This window comes from Anoplopoma fimbria, chromosome 24 (genome assembly GCF_027596085.1).
Source record: "Anoplopoma fimbria isolate UVic2021 breed Golden Eagle Sablefish chromosome 24, Afim_UVic_2022, whole genome shotgun sequence".
Classification (NCBI taxonomy): Eukaryota; Metazoa; Chordata; class Actinopteri; order Perciformes; family Anoplopomatidae; genus Anoplopoma; species Anoplopoma fimbria.
In genome coordinates this window covers 7,714,587-7,727,649 of record NC_072472.1, presented here as the reverse complement: position 1 = coordinate 7,727,649, position 13,063 = coordinate 7,714,587, and the positions used below count along the sequence as shown (strand labels likewise).

Here is a 13,063-nt window from a genome sequence, read left to right as displayed (position 1 = left end):
ACACATCCCCGGCAAATGATACTGAAAGTATGCTGAGATTTAAGGTGGCGTGCCAAACAAAAAGTGGTGCTAACACACAAAACACCCACACTGCACCATGCCACCTACACTTCCCTAAATACAAGTAGTGGCCAGCAAAAAGAGATCACACGTGTGGCGTCTCCCAAAGCTCTATTACAAGTCAACCAGCTTGTTGACTGTTTACACAATATGTTGTGAATTAGTATAATTACACGATACTATTCATATTCTAAGTATAATGTTGATTAGGTGTGAACTTAAATGCAAAATAACACACTATTTTAGATTCTCCTGCCCTAATGGCCATTATCCAAGCTTTGGAATACACATTGGCTGCAGTCCATTTGGCAAATATCTCACAGCGGCATGGGCGGGAAAAAAACACATATTAATGGGGTGAATGCTAGAGCTCAGCTGATGTGTGGGCTGATACTAGTTTATCGCTGATGTATTGTATAAATTGGCATTTATTTACATGACATCATTTCGTAAAATTGTTGGTTAGAATAACTCGTAAAAAGTTGAATTGGAATCAGGTTATTTTATCGGGTAGGGCAAAAACATAAACATGTTAAATGACTGTCTGTTTGGGTATTTAATGGATGCAATCAGTCAGACCAAACTAAACATTTTTTTGAAAATGTGCAGGTGTTAAAAAAAGACGGATGATTATTTGTTTAATTAGCATTCAGCAATGCCAAAGCACATACATTTATGCCTGCCAGTCCGAAAGGGTTGTAACTGAGATCCACCCGAACCCAACAGGCGTTCTGTTTTTTTAGTCACACATTCACACACAGTGTAGGTCCAGCCTTTTTCACACCAAATTTGCACTAAAAAGAACTTCAACCACCATGTAAAATAGGCCAAACTCGCCTCGAACCTCCTCTGTAAATAATTGTCCCGATGGGTCCCGCCAGGCTCAGGTCGGGTATCCACTCTCTACTATCAGTCTCTGCTGTTTGCCATGCAGTTGGCCTACATATTTGTGTTTACTTGCTGCAAATGCCTCTTCTATTCAGGTCAGTAAAGCAGCATGTGCCACTTGTGTGCTGAATTTAAATAGTGTGCATTCAACATGGACCAGCACTACCCCATTTGGGTTTTGGAGTGCACTTCATTGCATTCTCTTTATCCCCCCCCCCCCCCATCCCCATCCCCATCTAATGCAAGCCAAACAAAAAACACATGGATAAATCAGTGATTGCCTGAGCAGCCAATCAAAGGCTATTTTATATTAAAATAAATGTTGGTTTGAGTGAAGATAATGGCATGGCTGAATGGGCCCCTGTGGTAAATGATAAGAGCATCAAGCAAAACAAACAACACAGTTGCAGAGAGAAAGAGGAAAATACATTTTAAATAATGAGACACAATCACATAGAATTGTGTGGAAAACCAGAGCAACAGGCGTGCAGGAATATGAGCCGCCTCTCCAGGTGGTTTGAAAAGCGAGATTTCAGAGTAGAACTCCCCCCAGCCCCCTTCCCCTTCCAAGAAGACAAATAAAGCAGGTGTGATATAAGCTTGGCTGCTGAAATCCTGGAACAAACTTTCCTTAGAATGTCTTACACTTTTACTTCAATGAGTCCCTAAGCTGCTGCGCCAGTGAAGAAGCCAAAAACTATACAGAACTGGCACTCTCCATCTCAGTACAAGAACTGCGAACACCATGGAAGAGCTGTGTTGACAATTACGTTGCCAGCAAGTCAGTGTAACTGAAGCACGCTAAAGATGGATAATTATACACAAATAAGTCTACAGGTGGTGACTAAAGTTACACTTCCCATGCAGTCCAGCTAAATAAAGCGCAGCGTGGTCTAGTTCCTGTTCTGACAATGCTGTTCTGACAAAGTTATTCTGTAAAAAGCAAACTATTTTTGGAGGGTAGCACTTACGCTGTCTCTGTTTTTATTATGCGTTAAAAAGTAACCAAAAAGGTCAAGAATGGGTTGCCAAATTCTCAAAGTGGTCACCGTTGGCAACCTGACAACTGTCGTGCCCTGCATTGTTTTTTAGCGGCTCCAGCGTTTTAAAGAACGGACACGGACATAGACAGCAGTGTGCTACTAGTGAAGTGGACTCCATCGGGCGTGTGCTTAGGCTGAAGTGTTCACATGTGGAGTTGGAGCGTATGAGGTCCAGGCCCGAATTGTGGACATACCTTGTCACGGGCCCAGACGCTTGTCAAATGGGACTCTGTGACCTGTTGTTAACACTACAGGAGAAGTCAGGGGTTCACGAGAGTCATTTCCTTTTCACACATCAGAACTGCAAGACACCTGCAGCACACACGGGACGGGGCAGTACAGACAGAAGTACCACGGGAACAGTAGCCAGGATGTGTCCGAACAAGGAAGTGCGCGAAGACAAATGGGTGTTTTTGATGCGTTCTTGTCTTGTTATGGTGCATTGCATTTACCGTGAATTTGCAAAACTGCACGACTTAGCCACGTACACGTTTTACGCTTAGCTATGCATAACCATATGCTTAAGTGTTAGGAGCATCAGCATCAAAAATCCACAAGTGACACATAGATGATACTGCTTTCACGAGTATCATCACTCAAAGGCTTTAGTTGAACAAAGGGACACTAAGCAAAACCTTCTTTCTGCACATATGAAAGAAAGATTGCCGGCGATTCATCTTTAGGAACGCAAATGATTCTGTGCTGTCATGTGTGTATGTAATCCCTGATAAAGATGACTGCAGCCAAAGAGTTTGTTTTATTTATTTTTTATATATATTGAGGTGTTGTCTATCCAAGCATGTCTAAATTCGGTGTGTGCTTGAAACGGTTGAACTGTTCAGTACAGGAATTTAAAAGCATCACTTTTTCTCACTGGGGTATTGCGACAAGACAACTCAGAAGTCTCTTTGACTTTCAGAGACAGAAATACCATCTGTTCACCAGTGTAGTCCTGGGGGAAGTAAGTTAGAATAGCGACAGACTATAAATATCACCGGGCTAACTATAAAGAGAAACTGGAACATCGATACAAATAGTATCTATTCCATATAAAAAAAAAAAAAATATCTGTGCTTGTAGTTCTCAAAGCAGTTCGAGGAGGACAGGGAAATCATGCTGGGATTCCGTTACGCAGTGAAGTGGTCCATGGACACCTCGGGCATCCTCACCAGACTTGGCAGCTTCACTAAAACAGAACTCCCAAAAAAATTTTTAAAAATTGCAATGCTGCATGCCAAAGCAGACTGTGTGCTGATGTGGATAACCTGGTGATGTTAGGATAAAATGACTCAGCTGAAGATGTCGAGTGCCACAGCAGACAGCTGTCCATACACCATCACCTTTTCATATTCTCCATGAGCAGCTCGGCTATTAGCCTTCAGGCACCAGCAGCTTCAAAGACTGTTTTGAATCAGAACCACTCCCGGAGATGTTTTACCGTGCTCAATGTTCACATCGAGCACGTTTTTTTTTTTATTGTATCCATCAGAAAATTATAGTAGTTCACCCTGCTGAGACACCTTAGTGTTCTTTGAAGAAAAATAAGGATTTACTTCGTATAAGAGACGAGTTCAGTTCAACCAGAGGAAATCGACCAGAACATGGAGAGGCAGATAAGCTTTCAGTACATTTGGCAATTTCCACACTATTTGTGCAGCAGATTATCTACAACTTGTAAGCTTTAGTTTAATTAAAAAAAGACTCAACACTGAATTTATACTTGTTTAGAACCATGGCGATCACTAGAAGTTTCTAAAACTGTAAAAAAAAAAATGACTTTTCTAAATGAGCACTGGTTGCATTCATTCGGGTCGTGTTACTCTTAATGATCAAATAGGTTTGTAAAAGACACAGCAGACCAAAGCTACTTAATGTGATTGACAGTTACTCTTAAGGTTAAATGATTGATCTGAATGCATGACATTATTTTAAGACAGGTCATTGGCCACAAGCTGGGTAGTTGATGACTGTAAATAACTTGTAAGCACGTTAGAAAATAGATATACGTTTGTAATTAGGTTTAATACTGTCGACCACCGACACAGTCAGAAGTGTCACGCATCACATTTTAATTGTCTTTAGTGTTCAAGTTCCATGAGCACAATGTAAACCAAAGAGTGTTCTGAGTTTTGCAAAGTATTGCTGTGTAGATGAAGGAAAATAAAAACCTCCATTGAAGGTTGAAGGTTGGAGTGTATGGCGAGGGGGGGGGGGGGCAGGCCCCATTCTGCATAAGAAGCCCATCTCCTTCTGTGTTTTTTTCTCCCCCCCCCCTCCCACATTCAATTCTCTATAGGACGCCTTCATTGCTCACACAATACAAATCACTGGTCTCTATTCATGCGCTGATTAATATGCAAAGACCGCCCATCCTCGTCTAACAGTCAGGAGAGAGGGACTATAAAAGCCTGCCGAGTCATTTTCAACTCATCTGTTTGGAACTGTCTGTACTTTTTGATTCAGCATAAAGGAGCACTGTGAGATGAAGTGAATGTATGGATTATGCATCAAAAATCCACTGCCTCATGTTTTATTCCCATCAGATCATTTTTTGATCATTACATAAAGTGCATTCAGCCACTGATGACATCATGACTGGTCTGTATTCGTTACGCTCTATGCTCCTCTCTTCTTTTTTTCGTTCCAAAGATTTGTAAGTATTAAAATAAAATAAAACATCTGGGATTATAACTGGAAATATTCATAAAATACCATAGTTTTATACAATGCACACAAAACAATGACTGAGTAGAATAGGAAGCAAAAGAATATAGAAAAAGATGAATGAATGCCTAGTCGAACATGCAACCGAAAAAAGACTCGAAAAGAAATCACTTGGTTTTTTGCCCATATATAAACTGTACAGTAGTAGTAGTGTGCAGTCTTTGTCTGAATATAAACCGGGTCCAAAGCGGGTTCAGCTGTAATCTGAGCAGTGCCTGCACCGATGAGAATTTGATCAACATAAGCTGCGATGAACTGGTACAAAACGCGTACGTCACTTTAAAAGCAGCGTGGATCATGTTGCCACTACAGAGCAGAGTTGCAGTTTTATTCTGAGGGCAGACTAAAAAACGCCTTATAATTTTCCCTTGTTTGGCTGCTTTTTCCAGCTCCCCTAAGTCAAAAATAGCCTGTATTATTTTCATAGTGGCTTTGAACTCACCACAGCAGTTAAAGTCCCATATGTCAGCCATTTGGGATTTGTGTATTTTTTTTTCTCCCTCTAAATTTTAAGTTTAACTTCTCTTCCTCTCCAGAAGTTCAGCTCTATGCCTGATGCACAGAAACATAGTTTTACTGTCGATCTAGAGGATGGTTGAATAAAGTTAACGGTTCAATTGTCTTAAGATCCAAAAGTACATGAATGTGCTTTGCTTTTGAACTCAGTATCTTGATATGGCAGGTGCACAACAGAAACTGTGCGTCAGAACCAAAAGAAAAACAAAACAAGGGCTGCAATGGTGGGGGGCTTATTGTTTCAGTTACCCATTCAATGAAGAAGTTAAATGGAGGAAGTCCAGTTTGAGTAATAGACACATGACTCTAAAAGACTGTCAGACACTAAAACACTGCTTGGCGCTTAATACAGACTGTTCTCTTCCTCTGCTCGTACTTACAAAGGCTGTGGTCGAGGGGACCAAAGAAAGTCTTAGTCATCTAACAATCGTACGGTTTTGTCGACTAAATTATCGGTTGATTTATTTGGCAGATCTATAAAACTGAGTTTCTCCACAAAAATAACACAAAAGCCCCACTTCAAACCCTGTGTTTACCATAACTGTGTCAATAAGTTTCTGGGAAACCAGTCATTCAGCAGGAAAACAAGCATAAAAGAACGACAGAAATCTAGAAATCTAAATCAACTAAGAGACTTATCTGGCAGCCCTAGTTCTACCAACAACGAGGAGAACTGCACTTTAATACACCGTCTACATTAGTGTCTTAACAAACAAAGTTATTCTCACGCAAACCGCAATATTTTCCTTAACCTAAACAAGCAGTTGGCTAAACAGGTTCTGAACTGCAGGAGGATGACGATACATTCCTGTTTTAATACCACGAGTGATGATTTTACAACTCTGGAAAGTCATCCCAATCTAAAATCATATGACCCTCCATCCTGACATCTGAATCAACAAACTCAGGCCAAAGGTCAAAAGGTCAAAATCACATTCAGGCATTAGCAGTAACCAAGCAGCAGCTCTCTGCAATCCTTTAACTGATAACGTCACATCCCTCAAGGGTGGTGCTCTCATTTCAGCTCTAGTACAGGTGTGACAAATAGTTTTGTGTCTCTGATTAGCCTCCATCACCTCACACTTTTTCAGGTTGCAGAACGATGACTCTGGACATGGTGGATCACTCCAATAACACAAGGTCAGAGCAGCTGATAAACACCAGACTCCATCCATCTGGCTGCAGACAGACCAGGACAAGAAAGGCCACAGTCTGTCTCCACTCCTAAAATCATATTCTATTTAATCTGGCCATTATTCAATCACATTTTTGAAGGTGGTCTGGCCATCGCCATACTAATGTTTGTGACTAGACTCGGAATTAAATTATCATTGAACTGGAACAGGAACTGGAAATCAATAAATGTAATTAAATTGCTCCGCCTTCAAACTGTGTGATACTGTCATTACCCTTTTAATAAACCCGGGGCCTATCAAATAATGTGATCAATTTCTTTCAATCTCTTCCTCGGTTGCAAAAGAGCAGCGCTGAGGCTCAGTTGTCTAATTATCTCCCTTTTTTGGTTCCTTTCACTTTCCCCTCCCGTACGAGGTGCAGAGAATTGCGGGGGGGTGGCAGAATATTTCAGTAGGATCATGAATCATAGAAAAAAAAATTACATCTCGAGTGTACTTGGTACGGTGACAGGTTGACACAGTGTTTTTGTGCGAAAGGCGCAAGGCAAGAAAGAGTTGATTTGAAAATACCTTGAAAATATTGTAAAAAAAAAAAAAAAAAAACCTGTGTTTAATCAATGTGTATGCCTTCCATGGTGCATTTTTGTGTGTATAGCAAAGGTTTGCAAATATTGTCAGGTCACAGGTTGACACGTGTCATGACAACATAACACGTACGATCCTGAACAAGCCAAACAATATTTGGCCAATTTTAGCTTATCACAAATACCGCACGTTCAATAGTTTGTCCACCAGAGGGCACTGACAAGTTGATTTTTAAACTTAAAAATGTCGAGCTCAGCAGGCTACATATTACATTACATTACATTACAGTCATTTAGCAGACGCTTTTATCCAAAGCGACTTACAGTCAGTAGTATATTACATATCATTCACCCATTCACACACTGATGACAGGCTACCATGCAAGGTGCCACCATCAGACTCTAACTAACATTCATTCACATCCAGTCCACACCGATGGCAAGCCTTCGGGAGCAACTTGGGGTTAAGTGTCTTGCCCAAGGACACATCGACTGCCGAAGCCGGGTATCGAACCACCGACCCTCTGATTGGAGAACTACCTTGCTCTCCACTACGCCACAGCCGCCCCATATCTCGGTCACAACGCTTTAATAACAAAAGGCTCCTCGGTCTATCATCCATCCACCGATCATCTGATGGATATTTGTCTCAAATACCACCGTTAAAATAACAGTGAGGTTTTTTATTCTGACAAAAACAAAACTGAAGGCAAAAACTGTGTACATTTAGAATATGGAGTAATAATGTTGAAATCTAAACCTGAGGTTAGAATAATCATCCTTGTACATTGTGCACAATGTCTAATAAATGTATTTGTTATGAAATGGAGCGACTCTTCCCCTCTCCAAGGACCCCTGGGGGTCCTCAAACTCCACTTGAAGCACACAGTTGCAGTCTTAAGAAAGAGGGAGCAGATGCATGGAGGGAAGGAGGATGTGAGGAGCAGGAGGGTGGTGGGGATTTAGGTGTGTGGGGGGGGGATGGGTCCCTATATAACCATGGGAGCGCCGGGATTGGATTCTATTGTGTACATTGAATGACTATTCAGTCTTCCTCAATGGATGACGAATTCCCCTCCCAGCCAACCAACCAAAGGAAAAAAACTGGGATGAAATCAGCCGGGCCCTGTGCGCCGTGTCAACGTCATTTTGCGCCTAAAAACGCACTGCGCTATGAAGTTAGAAACTCCACTGTTCTTATTTAAAACCAGACACTAAAGGAGATGTGACATGAAGCAGGTCAGACTGTTAACCTGCGTGGAGCTCACACTGGTGTTCAGACTGTAAAATCACACACTGGCACATGAAACGCAGAATAACGTTTTCGTGCCAAATCCGGTGCTGACCGGAGACGGAACGGAACAGTGTCATCCACCCCACGGAGAGAGTTTAAAGGCGTGCTTGTGAGAAAACAGGGAATATATTTATATATATATATAAATATATATATTCCCTTTTAAGCTGTTTTTCAGTTGATTGAAACAAAGCACCCCCCCATCCCATCGCATCCCCCCCCCCGTGCGTCAGGGCTGACCCAGCACAAGTGAGATTAAAGGTGGACTTTGAGTGTGAACGTGTTTTGAGGTTATTGGACATTTCGACGTCGTCCGCAGAGTGAGCGGTGTGTCTGCCGGTCCCCCTGCATCACCAGCCCGGTCCTCCTCCTCCTCCTCCTCCTCCTCCTCCTCCTCTCAGCCAGCATCCACTAACCTTTTACCCGCACCGAAAAAATGAAACATCGAGTCCCAAAGCGGATAAACACAGCGGATAAACACAACTCATGTTCCTCAAAATGAAGCACGAAGGACCAGTGAGCTCTCTGACTCTGTTCATCATGTATCCTCTGTAATTAAAAAAATATATATATTTATATATATATATTTATATATACCCCGAAACTGGATTTTTCTTCTTTTTTTTTTTTTTTTTTTTGAAACAAGCGTCTCGGTTGTTTATTCCACGTTGTGTTCATCTGAAACAACAGACCACACTCTCACTTCTCCAGAGAAACTTTTAAGTGCGTTTGTGATGATTTGCGCAGAGCTCCAGCTCCAAAAAAAAAAAAAAAACCCCAAAAATAAACCCCACCGACGCCACCACCGTCCCGGAGTCAGCGACAAGGATGCCCTGCGAGCGGGGACCGGAGGAGGATGCTGCTGCCATTAGCACCAGATCTGTGCTTTGGCATTCATCCTTTGCATCCCCCGTTTGTATGAATAATAAATAAATAAATAAAATAAAATAATAAATAATAAAAACACAGCCTTCTTACCTGCACAGCCAACGAGCAGCAATCCCCAGACGAGGTCCCTTATTTGCAGCATTGTAATGTGTCAACAGATATTCTCCTCGGAAGAGCAGACGCACTTTTTTTTTTTTTTTTTTTTTTTAAAACAAGCGAGGTGTCTCTGCTGGTGTGGGGGTGGGGGAGGTGGGTGAGAGGGGTGAGGTAAAGAGAGCGTCTTTTTTTTTTTTTTCTGTTTTTAAATTATTATTATCCCAGGGATAACACAACAACACTGCTACCGGACGGCAAAATTTCGGTCCTAGTCTCTACCAGTGTTCACGGCACAATGAGTGACAAGCAGCAGCCGTAGCACGCACACTCACACAACGTATGCGCTCAGTAGATACTGACACGAATTACTCCGCCCGGTAGGCAATACCCCCACACACACACAAGCACTTCCACACGCAAGAGAGAGAGAGAGAGAGAGAGAGAGAGAGAGAGAGAGAGAGAGAGAGAGAGAGAGAGAGACATACACACACACAAGAGAGAGAGAGAGAGAGAGACACGCACACACACACAAGAGGGGGCGGGCTGAGGTGATGCAGTAACAAAGTAGTGCGCAGAGCTGACAGTGCAGACAGCAGATGGTCACCAGAGGCTCTAATTCGGATTACTGAGCTTACAAACCAGCTAACTGAGGTTTAGAAACACGTGGAGCGAGACAATTATTCTAAACTCAGGACTAATTAATGTGTAATAAAAAATATATTTAAATTAATTATGTAATATTTGGTTTGTTCTAAACTAGTTTGTTAGTTCATTTAAATCACAAAATATCACATTTGCAGAGTGTTTAAGTTCACGTGTTTGGGGGAAATCAAGGAAACATTTTGGTTTATATGCCACGTCTCTGGTTCTTAAAATAACTATTTGGTTTGGTAGAGTACCAGCTGTTCTTTAGGTTCGTTGTGGAAAGTTTTTTAACATTTTCTGAAGATTTTTCTTGAAGAACATCTTCAATAACTTCAGCAGAACAAGATGTTAACACAGCATTGACATATTATTAGCTTACATAAGTTATTGTGGTGAACTAGCTTATTTACACATCCAGCCGCTAACATACAGAGCAACGTTAGCTTACATTTAAATCAGGCAGGAAACCTCCGTGAAGCCACTTTGTAAGTGTCTTTAACTTGCATTCTTTCTAATGACCAGCAGGGGGCGACTCATCTGATTGTAAAAAATAGGTCAGTTTGAATAGAAGAAGTGAGTGAACATTTAAAACGTGAGTTAATATTCTCAATGGCTAGATTAAAGTCGTCTTCAATACAGCATGATGTACATTTAGTAAAGCATGGTCCCATTTACAGTAAAATAGATGATTAAACAGGGTATGCTTTAAGGCGTGGATACCTTGTGAATGTCAGGTCACAACTTCAACCCTTTCATGGAATGTTTTTAGTTAATTAAAGTTAATTGTAGCCTTTTTGGTGGCCATAAAATGTCTGAGTCAATAGCTGGTTGTACAAGATGGCACCAACCAAAATCCCAAACTGGAGGCTTCAAAAATACAGTCAATAAAAAATTGTTGAATTCACGGTTGACTACACCCACTTCTTATACCAGTCTGTGATTGGGAGTCGTGTTTGCGTCCACCTGATGGATGTTGAGTCCATATTCTCTCTCAAAACGGGCCATCGTTATAGCTTTCAATTAAAAGTTTATGCCCGCTGTTGACTAATTTATCGACTGGAGCGTGTCAACCTGAGACGAGTACCACTCGTGTTAGCAGCCAACAGTACTTCAAAAGTACAGTGGTACTCGGTATGTGAGGAGGTTGCTCGATTGAAAAAAAATTAGACTGATCATTAGCTTTTGCTGAACTTTGAAATACCATTTAGCGACCACTACGGGGAGGTGGAATAATTACATCGACCCAACACTTTAAACAAACATGCTGCATGTGACAGTAATATAAAGATGCAAATCCAAACACTTCCGTGGAAGTATTATGTAGGTTTCTTTATGGACCGCCTACCATTAACTTCACTGGCAAGTAGAAATGAAGGTGTAGCGGCATTCTTCTCTCTGTCTGGTGATCCACATTACCACTACTGTAACAGTCTGCGTATTTGCAATGAGCTTGACGCGAAATGATTCTTCAGAGGCAGTAACTCCATTTTAAAAGTTTACTCGACAAAAAACAAAGTTACAAGATTCATTCTGTGCTCAACTTGGCACTACGTTCAAAAAACTGTCTTGCTCCGCAGACTGATTAACCTCAACTGAGGGCTATTGGCTATGACGTCGTCAGTAGCCAATAGCATTTCAACATTTTTCGTTACTATATAACTGAACACATCTTATGAAGTCTAATATGGCTCTTACAGAAGGAGTTTAACTTTTTAGCTCTTTTGCTACTCAAAATAAAAAACAGACTGCAAACATGGGTCGTTGCTTTGCCGTTTGCTGTCCTCTATCTGCAGTCCACCATTTGGTTCAGGGAATCCTGTGACTAGGTTGTTGCTAGGGGAATGGCAGAAAGTACAGAAAATTGTGGATAAGTTTTAATATTTCATGGAACCGTCTTTCTATTTTGTGTGCATCCTCTAAATCAATAGAATCACCTACTTAAAGTAAAGCTAGAGACGCATTTCCATACATGTATGTCACGTTCTGTATCGTGAGCTGTATCCAGACACATCTGGGAGTTGTTTTTCAGCAGTAGCCATTCCTCCGGCTGCCCTCCGTGTGTTCGTCTGCCCTGCACACCTGTGGCTCATTCCCTCATCAGCCTTCCCTTCTGCCCGCCTCACCATCTGCACATCATTAAATCCTTATCGGAGCTGCTAGGTATAAAGCTATTGTTTGGATTAAACTACTGGGAAAAGAGTCATCATTTGCTCTATGATCAGGAGCTATTTTTGATTGATTATTTAAATTCAGTAGCAGGCATTAAGATTGAAATGAGGTGTCATTTTAAATTCAATTAAAAGAAAATTCTTATAGCAGGGCGAAACTAAATATGTTGATTTTTTTTTTTATAGCACAGACTCATAACGGATATTTGTGGGCACCAAAATTCCGAGCAGCAACGAGCTCAGGTGATGAAATATAGTCCTCCACTTCAAGAATAAAAGGTGGTTTCCTTGGCAATTACTGAAATGGCATGCTCAATCAGGCGGAATTCATGAATTGAAAAACCGAAAAGCTGCTTCCTATTCCGTCAGTTTCAAAGGGAAATGAGAAAAAAATGAATACACACACCATGATGCACAGTGTGTCTTTGAATTTCCTTTTGTGTTCATCTGAACCGGCTGTTTAAAAGGAGCTAACGCACTGTAGCCACTTAACGTAGCAAGCAGGTAAACTTAAACTACCAACACCGCTTGAACTTGTGCTCGAGCTATGGCTTCATTCTTTTTATTTTATGGATGAAAATGTGTTTTAAATCCCCGTTAATCCCCAGACCCAATGTCCTTTACACCATTTTTAGGTTAAGTTCCTTCTTAAGGTTTTCAGTAGAGGTTGTTACTCATTAGCTTATCATTAGCTTAGCTATACTTAAATGTGACACTATCTAAAATATGTCTTTTGAGTATAAAACACTTTCCTTCTTAAAAGTTTGAAAGGTGATTGTAGCTTCCATTATGGATAGCTGTACATGTAGTTACCCTTAATAGCTAAAAAATCTAAACATTCATAGAAGCATATCAAAGCACTCTTGGAAAATGTTGCTGTCACAGAGGGAGTTCTCAAACAAAGTACATTTCTTCCAGAATTGTCAGTCTGCTAAAATGCAATTTCAATGTAAGAATGTTTGGAATATATGTGGCTTGTGAAAAATGGGTCGGATATTTACTTTGGTGAGTGTAGAGCGCA

General features: G+C 41.1%; 1 protein-coding gene across 1 annotated transcript in view; it reads right to left on the bottom strand.

Annotated features, from left to right (window-relative positions):
- ncam1a (neural cell adhesion molecule 1a) overlaps nt 1-9,311 on the bottom strand; it is a 242,290-nt gene extending 232,979 nt beyond the window's left edge. Inside the window, exon 1 of the mRNA XM_054626545.1 lies at nt 9,224-9,311. Coding sequence (XP_054482520.1) covers nt 9,224-9,275 — 52 coding nt within the window. The 5' untranslated portion in view covers nt 9,276-9,311. The remainder of the gene's footprint in view (nt 1-9,223) is intronic.
- Nucleotides 9,312-13,063: the final 3,752 nt, after the last annotated feature.